The sequence below is a fragment of the Lampris incognitus genome, chromosome 10, assembly GCF_029633865.1.
Source record: "Lampris incognitus isolate fLamInc1 chromosome 10, fLamInc1.hap2, whole genome shotgun sequence".
Lineage (NCBI taxonomy): Eukaryota > Metazoa > Chordata > Actinopteri > Lampriformes > Lampridae > Lampris > Lampris incognitus.
The window spans coordinates 30,018,162-30,031,019 of record NC_079220.1 but is presented as its reverse complement, the minus strand read 5'-3'; the positions used below and the strand labels follow the sequence as shown (position 1 = coordinate 30,031,019).

At 46.4% G+C, this 12,858-nt stretch overlaps 1 protein-coding gene across 1 annotated transcript in view; it reads left to right on the top strand.

The window, feature by feature from the left end:
• Nucleotides 1–7,646, top strand: part of LOC130119790 (disintegrin and metalloproteinase domain-containing protein 11-like) — a 36,141-nt gene extending 28,495 nt beyond the window's left edge. The window contains exons 16-26 of the mRNA XM_056288386.1: nucleotides 770–841; nucleotides 1,019–1,111; nucleotides 1,717–1,797; nucleotides 1,886–1,936; nucleotides 2,026–2,089; nucleotides 2,889–2,994; nucleotides 3,097–3,216; nucleotides 3,357–3,525; nucleotides 4,256–4,367; nucleotides 5,681–5,771; nucleotides 7,607–7,646. Coding sequence (XP_056144361.1) covers nucleotides 770–841; nucleotides 1,019–1,111; nucleotides 1,717–1,797; nucleotides 1,886–1,936; nucleotides 2,026–2,089; nucleotides 2,889–2,994; nucleotides 3,097–3,216; nucleotides 3,357–3,525; nucleotides 4,256–4,367; nucleotides 5,681–5,771; nucleotides 7,607–7,646 — 999 coding nt within the window. The remainder of the gene's footprint in view (nucleotides 1–769; nucleotides 842–1,018; nucleotides 1,112–1,716; nucleotides 1,798–1,885; nucleotides 1,937–2,025; nucleotides 2,090–2,888; nucleotides 2,995–3,096; nucleotides 3,217–3,356; nucleotides 3,526–4,255; nucleotides 4,368–5,680; nucleotides 5,772–7,606) is intronic.
• Nucleotides 7,647–12,858: the final 5,212 nt, after the last annotated feature.

Below are 12,858 nucleotides of genomic sequence, written 5' to 3'. Positions count from 1 at the left end.
TTCAGGGAGCGGGCGGGATCGAACCTGAGTTCTCCGCACCACGGGCGACGGCGCTAACCATTCGACTGAAGGGTCGGACCCATTAGCCAACGGGCTAGCGAGTCTACACATTCGTGGTTGTGCACTGTTACAATAACGCTGCCTGGGTACGTGTGTGTGTGTGTGTGTGTGTGTGTGTGTGTGTGTGTGTGTGTGTGTGTTTGAAAAAGAGAGTGTGTGACAGCGAGGGGAAGAGTAGGTGGACTAGTAATGCACAGCCTAGCCTATTGCACACAATGTTTCTGTAAGTTACTGATAACTTACTCGGAATGCTGCTTTGTCAGTTTTTGACCCGCCCGCTCGAACCCGCGATATTTTCTAGTAAGCGTACCCGTACCCGTCCGATCGCGCGTCACTATGGTACAGTATTTTCTATTGCGTTACAAGATTAAACAGTGCCATCTAGTGGCCTTATTTGAAATTGAGTGTATTCGTCTGACAAAATTACATTGTATAAGTCGCTTTGGAATACAAGTCGCAGAACCAGCCAGACGAGTAAAAAAACAGTGACTTATAGTCCGGGAAATATGGTAATTTTCCCCTATTGCCTCATTTCTCTCAGAACACATATTTACTTACTGCACAGTAGCCAGTGACTCTGGATTATTCTTGCCTCTTGCTCCGTAGCTTACCTCATACAAACCATCCCCTGTACTCCTGACGCATCTTAGTACGGCCTCCATCTGTTCATCCACATCCCTTTCTCTTTTCCTCTAATTCTTTCTGTCAGCTGTTGGACCCTCCAGAGTGTGGAAATGGCTTTGTGGAGCCAGGAGAGGAATGTGACTGCGGGTCGCAGGTGGTGAGTATATGATCAGACATTATGTACGTCTTTACATCCATTCATGGATGAACCCGGACCATAAAGTTGCTCAAGATAGGTAGTGATGCATCTATGCCTTGCCTTGATGATAGCTTTGCAGGATCGGGTGTTTGCTCAAACATAACCAAAGACTTGTTTTGCTGTGTGTGCTTGCAGGAGTGTGCCCGTAGTGGGGGGGCTTGCTGTAAAAAATGCACACTGACCCACGATGCCATGTGCAGTAATGGACTCTGCTGCACTGGCTGCAGGGTGAGTGCTCTATAGTAAAACATTTGTTGTCAATGTCATACTTCACATAACGGTCAACTCTAAAATTGGTTGTAAGATTTAGGGATGCCCACAAGTCATTGACTCATGAATGTGTTTTAACGACCACGGATGACTAGACTCGCTAGCCCTTGGCTAACGGGTCGGACCCTTTAGTTGACTGGTTAGTGCAGTCGCCTGTGGTGCGGGCAACCCAGGTCCGCGTCCCGGCTGTGGCGGTTCCCAGCTGACCCCTGAATTCGCTACAGTATGTTGTTGTGTAACATGTTGATCAAGCTTCACAAATTAAAAAGTCATACCAGCATTTTTACCAAACGGGTCTTCTCAGCCACAACCCAAATTGTGAAACGACTTTGAAGATTTTGAGATGCACAAGACTTGCTCCTCAACTTGTTGACAAGCTAATGCTTTCATATAGTTTGAGTTTTATTTAGTTTCTATGAAAACCTATATCTGATCATGCCCTCCAAATATACACTATTTGTTTGTTAATTCTAGTCGGTGTCATTCAAGACAAATCTTTTAATGATTACTCACAAGACATTTATCCTCTTGTTATTTGAAGCATTGCGTAACTTTTGTTGCAGTACGAGCTGAGAGGAGTGGTGTGTCGAGAGGCTGTCAATGACTGTGACATCCCAGAAACCTGCACTGGAGACTCCAGCCAGGTAGCGTATGCCGTAGCACAGGAAAGCACCTAGAAACTGAGTTCATGCACTGATTTGTTGTAAACCAAGTTTTTTCTCTCTGTCGCAGTGTCCACATAATGTCCACAAGCTTGACGGATACATGTGTGATAGCAGTCAGGTATGTACTGGTTCATACCACACACTTCATCAACCACTTCATAGCCTTAAATTTATCCCAGAGTTTACCATGTGGCCTCTCATTTCCAGGGTCGCTGTTATGGAGGTCGATGCAGGACTCGTGATGGACAGTGCAAGGGACTTTGGGGTTATAGTAAGAATATTATACATCTAAGTCACCATAGCCAACCGTTGTTGCGTGCCGTGGTCTACATAGTATACAGTATATTCTACATCAGTAAACTCTGATCAAGTGCCATGTGTATGCATGTGTTTATTTTAGCCAAACACTATACCAGTGGAAATCATTTAAGTAAAACACCTTCATTTAGATGGGGCATGGTGGCTCAGTGGTTAGCACGGCCACCTCACCATAAGAAGGTACTGGGTTTGAGCCCCGGGGTAGTCCAATCTTGGGGGTCATCCTCTGTGTGGAGTTTGCATGTTCTTCCCGTGTCTGTGTGGGTTTTCTCCGTGGGCTCGAGTTTCCTCCCACAGTCCAAAGACATGTAGGTCAGGTGAATCGGCCTTACTAAATTGTCCCTAGGTGTGAATGTGTGTGTGGTGTGGTGTGGTGTGTGTGTGTGTGTGTGTGTGTGTGGGGTGAGGGGGCTGTGATGGCCTTGTGGCCTGTCCAGGGTGTGTCCCCGCCTGCTGCCCAATGACTGCTGGGATAGGCTCCAGCATCCCCACGACCCTGAGAGCAGGATAAGCAGTTTGGATAATGGCTGGATGGGCCTTTATTTAGATAACAGGGTACTAATACTATAAGTGAAATCAGCAGGTGTAAAGCATGTGGTTGGAATGGAAACCTACACATGATTGGAACCCGCTGATCTAGATTTTATTATTTTATACAGTCCTCGTTGGTTCAGCAGACTAATGTGTTTGCAACAGGAAACTGCAAATTCTGTTAGTTTGCCTTTTAACAACGTGTTTGTTGGGTCTCCTAGATTCAGCAGACCGGTTCTGTTATGAGAAGTTAAATGCTGAGGGGACTGAGAAAGGCAACTGTGGGCCCGGTCCAGATGGCAAGGGCTGGCTGCAGTGCAACAAGCCGTGAGTGCCATAATTTCCCTTCCCATTACTGACGCTCTTACAGAAGAAATTTAACATGCATTTTTTCCCTCCCACCATTCCTTTTTTTTTTCCCTCTTCCAGAGACGTTTTATGTGGCTTCTTATTCTGTACCAATATGACGGTGAAGCCAAAGTTTGGAGACCTGCAGGGTGAAGTGACTAGCCTGACCATTTATCACCAGAACAAGTACCTGGACTGCAGGTGAGTGTGTCGCACCAGTGCATCAAACGACCTCCTTGACTGGAATTTCCACTGAGGAATATCGTGTCTCAATCTTATTATGATATGTATCTTACATCGCCTTCACCTGTGTGTGTGTGTGTGTGTGTGTGTGTGTTCAGAGGCGGCCATGCTCTGCTGGAGGACGGCTCAGACCTGGGTTACGTGGAAGATGGTGCTCCTTGCGGGCCCAACATGATGTGTCTGGAGCGACGCTGCCTCCCTGTGGCAGCCTTCAACCTCAGCACCTGCCCTGGCTCCAACTTAGGACGCACCTGCTTCGACCACGGGGTGAGAACCGTATGAGAACAGCACTCTTTATCGAGCTGCCAGGTCTATGTTTTGTGATATAACCAGCAGTATGTTACTCCGCTGAATCAGAAATCAGGAACACTTCATTTGTCACGAAATATTGTTTCCCACAGCAGTGCAACACAAAGACAAAAACACATCCAAAAACTACAAGAACTTCACGAACACACATACTGACTAACACATATATTGAAACTAACACGTATATCCAAAGTTAAAAAAGAAAAAATCATCGTCCAAGGGAGTGAACGCCAGCCAGGATCGGAACTGCCGGTCTGCATGGGCTAGCAGTTAGCTTAGCCTGCCCTGCTTCCGTGTCCTGTCAGACCGCCCTGGGTGCTTCCTCCTCGGGGGCAGCTCCAGGCAGGGCCGTGGTCTTTGGGCCCACCGGACACAACAGACCAGGCTGCCCCAGCTGAGCCAATGCTAGCTCTCCCAGCCAGACACCCTTTACACATCTCCCCGCACCCCACACGACGACACCAAAAACACCACAGTCAATGCCAGGCGAGGCCGCCGCCAGACCGTCCTCGGTGTTATCGGAACCGCCGGTCTTCATGGGCTAGCAGTTAGCTTAGCCTGCACGCGGAAGTCCTGTCATTTGTAATTTGTCATAGCCCTGTCATTGGTCACCTAATACTGTCTCCTTTATCTCTTATACTGTCTTTCTGAGCTAACGCTCTTTCTCTTTTTCTACCTCTGAATGCAGACGTGCAGTAATGAGGTGAAGTGTATCTGTGACAGGGACTATACTGGAAAGGACTGCAGTGTGTTTGATCCTATCCCTGAACCGACACTCCCGGCAGGACCAGAGAAGAAAGGTCCATAGCACTTATAACCTGTCTCTCCATCTGTCTGTCTGCCTTATCTGTTTGTCTGTTTCCTTTACATCCTCCTCATAGTCTCTCGGCATCATCTCTGTAACTTCTGTGTGTACTCAAAGTGAAGTACAAGTTCTTGTCCTGCTCAAGCAAAAACAATAATTAGATTCAAGTATGACTCAGTTGTAAGAAAGTTAACACCTGTGTTTGGACATGTGTGTTACCATGGGTGTGTGTGGGCATAACAGTTCTTTTTTAGAGCATGCGTCATTGAGTGTGAGTGTACATGTGTACATGTGTACATGTGTGATTGTGTGTCTTGCAGGCACCGCCATCTTCAAGTATCTCCCTTACTTTCTTGCAGTCTGCCAATGGCACAGAGCAATTAAGCAGCTGCTCTCATAGGGCAAAAAGCCACCCTAAGCAAGAGGGTGTCCAGCTGAAAGAGCAGGAGAGGGGGAATAAGAACAAAGTAATAAACACACTCTCCTTTTTTTAACTGTTGTCCTCCTGACTCCCCCCGCTCATCTGCCCGTTCTCCTGCCTCTCCACCCCATGTGCCGGACCCACTCTTCTTTCTTTCCTCTCATTATTCTCTCTCTCTCTCTCTCTCTCTCTCTCTCTCTCTCTCTCTCTCTCTCTCTCTCACACACACACACACACATACTCTCACTCACCACTCACACACACTCTGTCACTCACACACACTTTCTAACTCTCTCTCACTCACTGTCTTTCTCACTCTCTCTCACTCACACTCTCTCTTACTCACACTCTGTCTTTCTTGCTCTCTCTCACTCACTCACACCCTCTCACTCACACACACTCTCTCACTCACACTCTTTCTCCCTCTCACTCACACACACTTTCTCACTCTCTCACTCACACACACTCTCTCTCTCACACTGTCTCACTCAAACACTCTCTCACTCACACTCTATCTTTTACTCACTCTCTCTCACTCGCACTTTCCCTCTCTCACTCACTCTTTCTCCCTCTCACTCACACACACTTTCTCACTCACACACACACACACACACACACACACACACACACACACACACACACACACACACACACTCTCTCTCTCTCTGTCTCTTCCTCGCTGTAGGTATCTTACAATCTCTCTCTCTCTCTCTCTCTCTCTCTCTCTCTCTCTCTCTCTCTCTCTCTCTCTCTCTTTCTCATTGATGTTGTTGACGTACAGTGTTGATGCTGTCCTCTGATGTGTGTTTTTAGTGGTGTTGTTTTGTTCCTCCTCCTCTTCCTCCTCCTCCTCTTCCTCCTCTCCCCTTCCTCCTTCCTCTGCGCAGGTCCCAGTGGCACCAATATCATTATAGGGTCCATCGCAGGTGCTATTCTCCTGGCAGCTATAGTCCTAGGGGGAACAGGATGGGGATTTAAGTAAGAGTTCTGGCATGCCTTTGTGTACCTGTCTGCTTCTACCTAAAGGCCCCCCCACCAATCCACGAACACACACACACTCGCACCCCTCTGAAACGATGCCCATTTGCAGCTCACTGCCCCCAGGGAGGGCAGTGGAGGGGAGTGAAGTCTGACAAATGTGCTAAACTCAGACGGCTCTGGCAGTGTCTGGCAACATCTCATTGGCCGTTATATTTTATTATTCAATGTATTTTGGTATTTGACAAAATCAACCTTAACCTCCATCCTGCAACTCTTCTTCGCCTCCATCTTCCCCCACTCCTAATTTAGCCCATCAGAACTGGTGTAGTCATGTTAGTGCAGGGTCACAATGCTTCTTTCTGCCAGGAACCACTGTAAGCACCAATATGGACTCCACTAGAGTGTAGAGCTTTCCTGTTTCACATTTTCCGCTGAATTAACCTAGTCCACTGGTGCCACATTTCCTTTTTTGGCAGTTTTTCTTCCCCAAACCCATCTTCAATATCCTCAGACCCCAGTTGTGGTAATTTATTATTATAATGGTTGCTGTATGGATTAAATTAAGCCCCCTATTTTTTTTTTTTGAAGTGCTTTGTCTTCAAGTGCTCTCTCAGCTTGCACCAGCCTGGTGTCCTCTGAGAGACGGTGCCTGAAACCCAAATGCTCTCGCTGAAACTGCTTCTTCTGTGCTGCTCCACCTGTGCATGCTGGCCTTCACTTTGTGTGCCCTGACTTAAAAGGACTGTACCTTCTCCGCCCACACACACACACACACACATTCTTCATGGAGTTTGGAAGTTAGTTTCTATACACATATATCTTCTCAGTACATCTGCTTGTCACGTAGTTGCAACAGCAACCAGTCCTTTTAGGGCCAGAGGCAGCTTCGTATGCATGTTTATGCATGCTTCGTATGCATGTTTCATACTTGTTTATATATATTTTGTTCTTATTTCTATTTCTTATTTTATCTTTTATTTCTATATGTTTCTGTTTTTCCTGTTTCTATTTGTTTCTATTTTCTTGTTGTCTTGTATCTTGTTAGTTTTTAGTTTTTCTTACTAGAGTGTGAGTGTCTGTAATAGAACCCAATTTCCCCCTGGGGATGAATAAAGTATTGTGATTGATTGATTCATTGATTGATTGACTGATTGATTGACTGATTGACTGATAGATTGATGTGTGCATGAGCTGTGTCTCTTGGTAGTCAGATGTCCTGGCTTGCAGGAGGGGTGTAGAAAGTCCTGGTGGGGTACTCCATTTCACTCCAACCATAATGATGCCCTGATGGTTGGTGCCATGACTTCTTGTAGACCTGCTGCATGTGATGCCAATGCTACCTGTCGAGAATCACATGGACAGGGCCCGGAGAGATGAATGATGAGTTGGTTAACAGGCAGACTTTATTGCTTGATTTATTTATCATTTTGATTTTCAAGTGTCACCCATCTGCAATAACATCTCAGCTGAGTGAGAGTGAGTTAGACATAAAAGAAAGTAGTTAGATGTTAATTAAACTTTAATATAACTATATTTCATATTCTTGTGTAATGCCCATGGTCTTTTATCACCGTTAGATCATTTATTAGGAAATTATGTCGTAGTTATGATACTATTATACACTGTAAGGCAATTAGAACAATTCCATTGTGAGTACTTGTTGTTTTGTATTTCATGTCAATGCTAATTCAAGCTAACTATTGGTGGGCTTTATAACATGCTTGTAAGTCAGCTATTCATGTTGGTTGAGATGTCCCTCTATCTGTTGTCGTTGACGTCTCCTGACCTTGTGTCTTTTTTCCCAACGCCTTCCCATCTCCCCCCAAATCCAGGAACATCCGAAGAGGAAGGTATAACACCATGATGCCATAAGCCCTGTGATGGTGGAGGGGGCTCTCCGACACCTACCCAACCTCCCCTCTCCTCCCTTCCCCTCTCCTCCCATCCCATCCCATCCCATCCCATCCCATCCTAATCCAGGTCCATCATGCCTCATGCAGCATGACTACTAAATCCAAGAGCTCATCCTGTATCTCAGCTCCACAGAGCATCGTGTACTGTAGCTCCTCCCCCAGAACGCACTTTAACCCCACCCTCCTACCTAATACACCATCCCCCCACACACACACACACCTGTGATGCAGTGTGGATTTGCTCTCCTTTCTCAGCCACCCTCGCTCTCTAATCATTCATCTAGATTTAGTCACAGTTGTTATTAATGTGCTTGCTTCAGCAAAAACGGCTCTACTACTTCTTTGTTATTTTTTTTAACTTTTTTATTTGTTATTGTTATTGTTATTGAACTTCTTTGTTACTGTTTCTCTGTGCACGTTTTTGGCACATACTTTTACAGTTTAAACTATAAATTCCTTTCAACTTTCAAAATGTCCAGTATTTGATCAAACTGATGTCTATCGTCAGGCGTCCAGGTAGCATGGCGGTCTATTCCGTTACCTACCAGTACGAGGATTGCTGGTTCGAATCCCCGTGTTGCCTCCGGCTTGGTCGGGCATCCCTACAGACACAGTTGGCCGTGTCTGCGGGTGGGAAGCCGGATGTGAGTATGTGTCCTGGTCGCTGCACTAGCGCTTCCTCTGGTCAGTTGGGGCGCATGTTCGGGGGGGAGGGACAACTGGGAGGAATAAATAGCGTGATCCTCCCATGCGCTATGTCCTCCTGGAGAAACTCCTCACTGTCAGGTGAAAAAAGCGGCTGGCGACTCCACATGTATCGGAGAAGGCATGTGGTAGTCTGCAGCCCTCCCCGGATTGGCAGAGGGTGTGGAGCAGCGACTGGAACGGCTCGGTAGAGTGGGGTAATTGGCCGGGTACAATTGAGAAAAGGGGGACCCCCCCCCCAATAAATAAATAAATAAATGATGTCTAGTAAGAGTTTCAATACTTATTTTGGCAAAATTTTAATTTTATATTTAAAAGAAATTGGACATACAGATATGAGTAGTGTAATGTCTGGAATCTCCTATACCGGAGAAGAATGGTGGTTTCATATTTGAGGCTCTTAGTAGACTCGCACCTTGTTTACGATTCAGCAGACAAACATTCAATTGCTCTTCAGTAAATTTAGCTTTTTTGTGGTTCTCTCATTGATTTCTTCTATGATGTCCTTCATGTTTCTCTTTCAGATCTGGTGGAGGATAAGAAGGCCGTCTGTCTCACTGTCTTTGCGTCTGTCTTCTGTCTTCTTCACACTGCGTTGTCTCCACATCACAGAAGAGGGGAGGGGGGAAAAAAACGTCTTCCACTCCTGACCTAGATTTCTCCAAACCTCTTCACGATATTGTCTCCCTTCTCCTGTCTTCTCCTCATCCCGTCCTCCTCTGGGTGTCGTTGAGCTCCTCTCACCATGCCAGCCAGTCATACTCCTGTGATGTGCTGCCAGCAGCAGATGAGGACTGGCTCTGGAGCCGGTGGAGGCTCGTTTGGGAGACCCCAGGGTCATTTTCCTCTTATCCAGGAGGAGGGCTTTTACGAATGTGCTTCACTGTCTTAGTACTTCTTCCTCGTGTCTCGGGACAGTCTGTTGAAGAACATATCAATGGTGGACCAATTCCGTATGAGACTTGTCTTTTACATGCCTGCCTGCCTGCCTGTCTGTGTATGAACTGTCCTAGCACACACTGGCCATCTTACAGACTACTGAAAATGTTGAAATAATGTCATTGGAACAGAATAGATAAATTTTGGTTTTTAAGTGAATGGGCCTGAGGCAGAGCCCTCTAAGGCCAAGCCTTGTTGTCTATTTGTATCTCAGAAAAGACGATGATCTGCCCATAAGTTTGTTCCTACCGACTAAAAACGACGTGGAGAGTCTGAACAGAGTTCCTGCACTGGAGTGCTGGTGTCAAGTTTTCCAAAGAGAGATGAAATATGATTTAACAGTCATTTAAAGAGCAGGATTTGAACACCAGTAATGTGTCAGACAAAGTCCAAACTGTTGATTGAGTTTGTTTCTATTGTTATTTACCCTGAGGCGTCCTGTCCCATAGCCCCCCACCCCCACCCCAATAGTCTTCAGGTGCAAAAGGGAAGCTAAATGGTTTTTGGGATCATTTTTGAAAAGTGAACTTTGAAGCAGCAGAGACCGTAACTTTGTGTTTTCAACCACAGACTTGGCCGACGTACATTCCACCTCTACATGTTAGCGATATGTGTGTGTGTGTTCACCACCCACTAGTGTACCAGCTACAGTGGGTCGACCTGTGTGTGTGTGTGTGTGTGTGTGTGTGGGTGTTAAGTGTGAGCGACGTTCCAACAGAGGATGTGTGATTCTTGACTGGTGTTAGGGGCAGTCAGGTCCGTCCCTGTCCTCCCTGACACTCCTGCTCTCACAGTAGATGCGTAGATCAGGTTTGACCTTTGACCTCTAGAACATCCTCTCTTTCTACATCATGTTGTGCCCTGCAGCCATGACAGCATAGAGGCAGCACATTAACAAAGAAAAACTGTTATTTTTATGACATGTGTCTACGTCAAAATACACACTAGCCAACTGTATGCACACCTATTTGTAAATATGTGCAAGGTAATACTGAATGTTTAATACACTGAGAATTGATTTAAAATTTTATCTGTTGAAGAAAAACATGGTTTAGCCGTCTCCTGACATAAGTCCCATCTGCGGACCTCTGTTGTGGTCCAAACGTTCATCTCAGTGTGGCGTGACGGCTACGCTAGTCATCGGGCCGTCTCTCTAGCGTTCCAGCTAACAGTGAATCGTCATGAATCTTTTTTGTACATTTGTGGATAGCCCTTAAGCCCTGGGTTGAGGCCTCAGCCCAGTGAGTTTGAAATGATGCCCTTGTTTCCAATGTAAATGAGATTAACTGGAGCAGGTCTGGGGGTTGGAGAGAGGAATTCTGTCTGGTGTGTGTGTCTGAGGTCAGCTTGGTTCTGTTGAGTTTTGCACTATGGCAGATGCACTATTGTTATTACAATATGAACAGAGTTGGTATCAAATACAAAGTGTTTGATGGTCATTTTGAAGTTTAAGAAAGCAAAGGGGAAAAAAAAAGATGCATCTTACCTCATATTTTTAGACACTGAAATGAGAGAAAAGACAAATGAACTGAGCCCTGTAGGTGAATTGAAATGAAGGGAAAATAAAATACAAAAAAAGGAACAACACTTTTGGCTCCCATGAATCTCAAAGCCTGTCTCCATTTTGTTGATTCACTGTTTTGTTCCAGTATGGAGCTAGATGTGACATGTTCTGTGATTTCACATCTGCATCTAAATTTGTCTTCATTTGATGGCTGGGAGAGCTGGCGCTGGATCGGCTGAGAGAGCTTGGTCTGCTGCGTCCTGTGGGCCCAGAGACCACGGCCCTAGTTGGAGCTGTGCCCGAAGAGGTAATACCGAGGGCGGTCTGACAGGACGGGGAAGCGGGGCAGGCTGAGCTAACAGCTAGCCCATGAGGACCGGCAGTTCCGATAACACCGAGGGCGGTCTGGCGGCGGCCTCGCCTAGCCTTGACTGTGTTTTTAGTGTCGTCGTGTGGAGTGCGGGGAGGTGTGTCGAGGGTGTCTGGCTGGGAGAGCTAGCGTTGGATCAGCTGAGGCAGCTTGGTCTACTGCATCCTGTGGGCCCAAGGACCACGGCCCTGACTGGAACTGCGCCCGAAGAGGCAACACCAAGGGCAGTCTGACAGGATGCGGAAGCGGGGCAGGCTAAGCTAACTGCTAGCCCATGCAGACCAGCAGTTCTGACAGTCATCCTGGCTGGCATTTGTTCTCCTGGACAGTGATTTTTTTCTGTTTAGCTTAGATATACAGTGTATCCGGAAAGTATTCACACCCCTTCACTTTCCCCACATTTTGTTATGTTACAGCCTTATTCCAAAATGGATTAAATTCCTTTTTTCTCATCAATCTACATACAATACCCCATAATGACAAAGTGAAGAAGGGTTTGTAGAAACTTTTGCAAATTTGTTAAAAATAAAAAACTGAAATATTGCATGTACATAAGTATTCACAGCCTTTACTCAGTACTTAGTTGAGGCACCCTTGGCAGCGATTACAGCCTCAAGTCTTCTTGGGTATGAAGCTACAAGCTTGGCACAACTATATTTGGGGTATTTCCCCCATTCTTCTCTGCAGATCCTCTCGAGCTCTGTAAGGTTAGATGGGGAGCGTCCCTGCACAGCTATTTTCAGGTCTTTCCAGAGATGTTCAATGGGGTTCAAGTCTGGGCTCTGGCTGGGCCACTCAAGGACATTCACAGACTTGTCCCAAAGCCACTCCTTCGTTGTCTTGGCTGTATGCTTAGGGTAGTTGTCATGTTGAAAGGTAAACCTTCGCCCTAATCTGAGGTCCTGATCGCTCTGGAGCAGGTTTTCATCAAGGATTTCTCTGTACTTTGCTCCATTCATCTTTCCCTCAATCCGGACTAGTCTCCCAGTTCCTGCCGCTGAAAAACATCCCCACAGCAAGATGCTGCCACCACCATGCTTCACTGTAGGGACAGTATTAGCAAGGTGATTAGAGGTGCCTGGTTCCCTCCAGACGTGACGTTTGGCATTCAGGCCAAAGAGTTCAATCTTGGTTTCATCAGACCAGAGAATCTTGTTTGTCATGGTCTGAGAGTCCTTTAGGTGCTTTCTGGCAAACTCCAAGCAGGCTGTCACGTGCCTTTTACTGAGCAGATGCTTCCGTCTGGCCACTCTACCATAAAGGTCTGATTGGTGGAGTGCTGCAGAGATGGTTGTCCTTCTGGAAGGTTCTCCCACCTCTACAGAGGAACGCTGGAGCTCTGTCAGAGTGACCATCAGGTTCTTGGTCACCTCCATGACCAAGGCCCTTCTCCCCCGATTGCTGTTTGGCTGGGCGGCCAGCTCTAGGAAGAGTCCTGGTGGATCCAAACTTCTACCATTTACGAATGATGGAGACCACTGTGCTCTTCAAGACCTTCAAAGCTGTAGAAAATTTTTTGTACCCTTCCCCAGATCTGTGCCTCGATACAATCCTGTCTCGGAGGTCCACAGACAATTCCTTTGACTTCATGGCTTGGTTTCTGCTCTGACATGCACTGTCAACAGTGGGACCTTATATAGACAGGTGTGTGCC